This window comes from Lipotes vexillifer, unplaced genomic scaffold, assembly GCF_000442215.2.
Source record: "Lipotes vexillifer unplaced genomic scaffold, Lipotes_vexillifer_v1.1 scaffold539, whole genome shotgun sequence".
In the NCBI taxonomy this organism is placed as follows: Eukaryota; Metazoa; Chordata; class Mammalia; order Artiodactyla; family Lipotidae; genus Lipotes; species Lipotes vexillifer.
In genome coordinates, this window is record NW_006789542.1 from 509,615 (window position 1) to 516,110 (window position 6,496).

General features: G+C 49.9%; 1 protein-coding gene across 1 annotated transcript in view; it reads right to left on the reverse strand.

The window, feature by feature from the left end:
* The window catches only part of CTDSPL (CTD small phosphatase like), a 125,701-nt gene that overhangs the window by 29,554 nt on the left and 89,651 nt on the right, over positions 1–6,496 (reverse strand). The window contains exon 3 of the mRNA XM_007462720.1: positions 625–779. Coding sequence (XP_007462782.1) covers positions 625–779 — 155 coding nt within the window. The remainder of the gene's footprint in view (positions 1–624; positions 780–6,496) is intronic.

The following is a 6,496-nucleotide window of genomic DNA, read 5'->3' on the forward strand; positions in this document are numbered from 1 at the left end:
CCCGTGTCCCTGCATCGGCAGGCGGACTCTCAACCACTGCGCCACCAGGGAAGCCCTTTCTTTTTGTTTATACTTGTGTGATGTCTTTTTGCTCATTCTCCTACTTTTAACTGTTCTGAGTCATTTTGTTTTGAATATGATGCGTCTGTTAGACAGCATGTGGGTAGAATTTGTTCTTTTTTAACCTATTGTGATGATCTGACTTAAAATATTTTATTTGACACATATGAAAGAATATATAACAAATACGTTTATTATTAAACGAGGTAGTTAAATTCACTTATATTTATTATTGGCTTTTTTCCAAGTCTCTGTGTCTCCTCTGGTCTTTCCATTTCTTTGTCTGCTCCTGGTTCTTTAACTCTCTTTCATACAACTTCCCACGACAGAATGTTACAAAAATGTGAAGTGACTCTTATAACTCGCATCAAATGTGATCTTCAGTTGCTAAACGGGAATGACTGACATATCTTGTAACGAAAAAGGCGACTTTTTTGGTAATTTCAAATCTTTACGTAAATGGCTGCGCACATACGGTCACCGATTCTGACTAAGGATGCTCGTCAAGGACGGGGCAGGCGCGCGGCGGCGGAAGAACACCGGGGCTGCCGCGGCGGCACTGACCTTCTGAAGCCCGCCGTTCTCCTCCACCAGCGGCGGAAGAACACCGGGGCTGCTGCCTGGCGGAGCCTCCACATTGTAATCACGGAAGCAGCAGAAGAAGGAGCTGAGGATGCTGCGGCTCCTCTGCTTCTTCAGGCTGACGTTGCACTGGGATGCTGGGAAGAGAAACAAAGCACAGCGTGGCCAACTGTAATACTACGGGAAAACTCGAACGTGCAGCCGCCCCAGAGCCCTGACATGTGGAGACCAACTCAGGACCAGAAGACCAGGGGAGCCAGGAAGTTCCTCTAAAAGACTGTTACGTGACTCCTAGAGGGCCAGACAGTCGATGGAGTCCAGTCCTGCTGGCTGGACAGAATTCCCCTGATCTCGGCCCAGTGGGGGCTGCTTGCTCATTAGCTGACCCATCCCCGGGGCCATCTGCCTTCCTGAGACCAGCAGATAAAGTCTTCCAACCCTGCACAAGTGCTACTTCAAAACATAGATCCTTGCAGGCACAAATCAGACTTGTCCCTCGCTGAGAAGCATTTCTCTGTGAAGGGTACCAAGGAAGAGTCACACTGAAACTGGGTTCTTGGACACTCCCTGCTCACCACGGAAACAACTACCTTCATGGGTTAAGAAAGAAGATGTGTGAAGGCGCAAAGCAGCTCTCTTCTTAAACTCTGCCATTTGTCAAGCAGTTGGTAGGAGCCTGGACCCACAGAGCTCAGGGGTGGAGGCTTCCATCACACTTAAAACAGAAACAGCAGGAGAGGTGGGACAGAACATCAGGGCTGGCCAGGGCAAAGCCTATCTTCACGAGACCCCGGGTAGTACTGTGCCACCGACTCACTCCCTGGCCTGTTCTGGACTGAGGCTCCGGAGGGAGGGATGGATCCTTTCTGTTATCCAGGGCTCAAGACAAGTCGCCACAAGTCAGAAACAAAAGACAAAAGTTAGTACAGATGAGAAACACACCTCAGGGGAGGAGGCTGACAATTTGGAGGTGCAGGAGCATTTAGTCCTGGGAATGCAGTCCCACCACATACCACGTCTGGGTGGGTCAGCAGCAGTCCCACCACATACCACGCCTGGGTACAGGCTACGGGCACAGGGACCATGCTTGGGGTTGCTGGGAAGATCACCACTGTAGGAAATTATTAAGTTCGCATGATAACTGTTGGAGTCCGTCTCTCCCACAAAGCAATTCTGGCACGATTCCTCTTTGTACACTTGAGGGATTTGTATAGCACCTGCCCTCTCAAGAGATCACAAAACCTTTGCTGAAAAGTCTGCAGGTACCCTTCTGCCAGCAGCAAAACCAAATGCATTCAGAAATTCTGAAAAAGGACTGAAAGGCTGTTTTGCCAGCAGCTCCACAGGCCTGGGTGGTCTTTAGCCTGGGTTTAGGCAAATGGCCCAGGAAGTGCGAATTTAAGATAATCGCTGGGAATTCCCTGGCGGTCCAGTGGTTAAGACTTGGCGCACTTTCACCGCCGGGGCCCGGGTTCGATCCCTGGTCAGGGAACTAAGATGCCGCAAGCTGCCTAGCACAGGCAAAAAACAAACAAACAAACAAACAAAAAACCTTCATTAATTAAAGATGATCTTTAGAACCATAAATCTCTGGAAAAGCTGGCTGTTTCTTCTTCCTTATGAATCCTTAGGTTCATGTCACAGGGCACCCGTCTTCTCATTTCAGGCCCCACTCGTCCGGCCAGACCAGACCATGGGGACCACTAGGCACCGAGGCCTCCCACACAGCAGTGGTGGCAGCGACAGTGACCACTGTTTCCTGGGGCCAGCCCTCTGGGTTCTAGTACTTTACAATCCTCATCTCATGTCATCCTCACAGCTACCCAAGGAGACAGGTGTGATTGCTTCCATCTAACTGCTGAGAATACACAGCTAGTAACTGCACGTGCCCAGATTCAAACCCAAGTGGGTCAGTTTCCAGAGCGCATGCTTTCCCCATGCACCACACTGAAGACAATTCTGAAACAACTCAGGTCAGATTAAGAAGGAGGGAACATGCCAAACGGAGAGAAAAGCACTGCCATAAACTCATATTTAATATAAATGATTGTTGTTTTGTTGTTACTTTGGGTATTTTAGTTTTTTATGCCTCACTCAGATCATTTAGTCAGAGGAAGAAAAAACTGTCTCTTCCCTGGCTGAGAGCACATTTCTCTGCAAGTAAACAAGCTGCTTGTTCATGTCTTGGTGACACTGAGCCGTCAACACCCAGGCCGGGCAGTAAAAAGCTCTGCAAAAAATGCACTTTCCCGGATCCTATTTTCAACCTTGGGTCACATAAATCTTCCCCATAACTAACTAACAAATTAACAAGCTAACTTATGTGCTAAAAAAAATCCTGACCATGGAGCCAGGGAGCTACTTATAATTCCACCATATGATTACTTGCCATGTGGCAGCCACAAAGACGGCTGCAGGGTCACTATTTGCTCAGGTCACTTGGGAGGCCATCACCCCTGACAATGGCAGCTCACTCCATTCCCCCGTCTATGTAGGAAGAGGTGAAGCAGCTCATGGCTGTGGGAGGGTCCAGGCATCTTCCTGCTAAATAAGGTCACTACTAGGGCCTGTAGGAACCTCCGGGCAGCTGGGGGCTTTCGAATCTTCTAGTCACCCTTGGGTTGGGCTGGTGCTCTCAAAAGCAGGCTAGCTGGGGAAATGGCTGGATTCCCTCAGGACCAGCATGAGCCCACCCTGCCCACGGCACTCACTGTTCCTGAAAGGTCAAGGTGGGCTGTATGGGTCTCATGACCCTGCTGCCTTCCACTCCAGCTGCTGCCTCTCCACCAGCTACAATCCAGAAGGCCCTTGATCTACTCATAAACTTCTGGTAAAAGGGATTCAGTTGATACACGAAATCAACATCTATGTTTTTTTTTTTTTTTTTTTCGGTACGCGGGCCTCTCACCGCTGTGGCCTCTCCCGTTGCGGAGCACAGGCTCTGGACGCGCAGGCTCAGCAGCCATGGCCCACGGGCCCAGCCGTTCCGCGGCATGTGGGATCTTCCCGGACCGGGACATGAACCCGTGTCCCCTACATCGGCAGGCGGACTTCCAACCACTGCGCCACCAGGGAAGCCCAACATCTATGTTTTAATGGACAAATGTTTATAACATTAGATCAAAAAAGCAAGATAAATAATTGTATATCTGACTTGATCATAACTGTGCAAAAACAAATGAAAAGAGATTGTAGTAGAGAAAAGATTGGCAAAAATATATCGCAATGTTAACAGTAATTGTCAGGCTCTGGGTATTTACACCTCTTCCTTCTACATTTTCCCAATGTTTTATGGTCATTACATTTTACTCTAACAATGGGGAAAGAAAATAGTCTCGTTAAGCTTTCTTTCAGGAACTCTGTAAAGCTCAGGAGAAACCATATCCTACTCCCAAACCCAAACCCTTACACCTATTCCTCCGCTTTCCACTCCATGCCTGTGAAGGGCAAAATGAGGCAAGAGTAGCGTCATAAGCCTTGCAGGAGGTAAATGTCGCTGCTGTGGTGGCCCAGGCTCAGCCCCGGACCGTGACATTGCCGGGATGGAACATGCCCACCAACCCAAACCAGAGGGGCCCATGTGAACAGAGGGCACCGAGTCCATGATCTGCCCCAGCAGAGTGCTCCCACTGGCTTTCCCGGCTGGCAGCCCACCCAGCCTCTCACCACCTGGCCTCACTCGCCCCTTTGAATGTCCCTACTGGTAACACGAGAGGCCCCCTGGTGGCCCAGGGAGCCAGAAGAAGGTCTTTATCAGAATTGTAACAGTAGGGTATGAAAATCAGTTTAATATATACATCTTCCAGTTACACTGGTTTTAAGAATACTTCGGAGGAGTAAAGGAGAGAGTAGGAACTTCGAACATCAGTCTCGAACATTTCATAAAGATTTCCATGTTTTATCAGATTTAGGAGGAAAACATCATCAAAAATTATTCCGAAGTTTTCTGTTGCTTTCCCTGATCATCTTCCTGCTCCTATCCACGTCCACACCTGGGCACCTCATGTCCGGTTTCCTCCTCATGGTAGACGCCTCATCACGCTGACATCCCACCCCCCACTCCTCCTCTCCTCATACCCCACTTCTGAGAACATTCCTGTTCTTCAGGGGCTGGTTCAAAGCCCAGCCCCTTGAAAGAAGCCTGTTCCAGTGGAAGGGATTTGGTCCTTGGCCACTGAACTCCCAGATAAACACATGTCTCTCTGGGCTACATCTTCAGCCCATTCCTCTCTCCCAACTTTCAGGCCAGTTTATCCACCTGCCTGCCGGATGGACATCTCCTCCGGTTGCCTCCTAGGAGTGCTTCACCCAGCAGGTCCCCTCTTCACCTGGGGCATCAATCTCCTAGTCTAAACATCTACCCTTCCCCCTCGCATTAAGTTGTTGGTTTTGATATCCTTGGTGGCTCTTAAATCTGTCCTCAACAATGCCCTGTCCCTTTCATATCCCAGCTGAGGCCCTCATCATTCTGTCCCCGGACAACTACAATAGCTGTAGAGCTTGTTTCGCTGCTGCTGATTCTGTGTCCTATAATTAATCATTGACACGACCCACCGAGGTGTAGCCCAACAAGTGAGGAGGCTGGTGGTTGTGAATGTGGCCTCTGAAGTCAGCCTCCTAGGTGTTGGCTCGACCAGTAAATGTTACGGGACCTAGGTTATATGACTTCTTTGTGCTTCAGTTTCCTTCTCCGTAAAATAGAAACAATAGGCTTGTTGTGAGAATTAAATGCGTCTGTATAAAGTACACAGAACAGTACCCAGCACAGGGTAAGCACTTCATAAATGTCAGCTCCTATTATTATCATTAGTTTCTTAAGAGCTTGTGCTTCATAAAGGAGTAGGGGTTCTGCTGGTAAATCCCGGATCAAAGGCTGGATCCTGTGGGTCCACATTTGTTCCCTGGCGTCTGACAACTAGGAGGCATAACTTACTATAACAGACCTTGGTTACTTAAACTGTAATTTAGAAAGCAAAACTAGAAAAATCTCAGAAGTGATTCTACTCAACTGCTCTAAAACCTGGAGAGGCAGAGATGAGGAAAGAAAATGGAGGGAGGGGTGAAGCATCCAGGTGAATGCTGTTGGGGACTGTTTACCTGCTTCCCCTTAGAAAAAGAACACTGCTTTCAAGATGAGGGGAGGAAGCATCCACTCTCTCCTGCCCACTTGCTCAACCCTCCTCTGCTGAGCTCTGCCCCTGCCCTGTCTGCATCTGATCCAGGGGCTCCTTGTCCCGTGCTGTGCATCAAAAGGGAGCACCCTCCCGGGGGAGGAGGACTGTGTGAGGACCAGGCAAGGAGGCCAACAGACCCATCATGGCTCTCCTGCAGGCTCCCCTACTGGGCCACTGTATGCTGTCATTTCCCCCCGGCTATGGGAACGCAGGCCCATCAGAAGGAACCCTTATTCTTTCTCAGTCCTGCTAATGAAGACATGCCTGCGGCTGGTCCCAGCAGCTGCCCTTCTCTCCACACAGATGGCTGACCCATGAAAATGGCATCCTACAGGGTAGGATGGGGAGATCCCCGGCAGGGGCAGATGGGGTCATCCTAAGACTTCCCCCATTTTTCTGAGCAGGCCTGCGTGGAGCAGAAATCCTGGGAAGGGTTGTGGTGAGCTGGAGACGTTGGGCATGGGTCTCACCCATGTGCCTGGAGCCCTCTGACCGTGTGGGGAGTGTGTGACGTTGAGGACAAACAGGCACGTGGCCCAGTTTTCCTCGATACACCCTGGGAGCTAATGCCTCTCTCTTTGTCCCTGTACTTGATGTCACTGCAGCCAGCAGATGAACAATCTGCTTCCCACTCATACACCGCCCCCCCCCCCCCCCCGTCCCCTTCACACGGTGGGGGG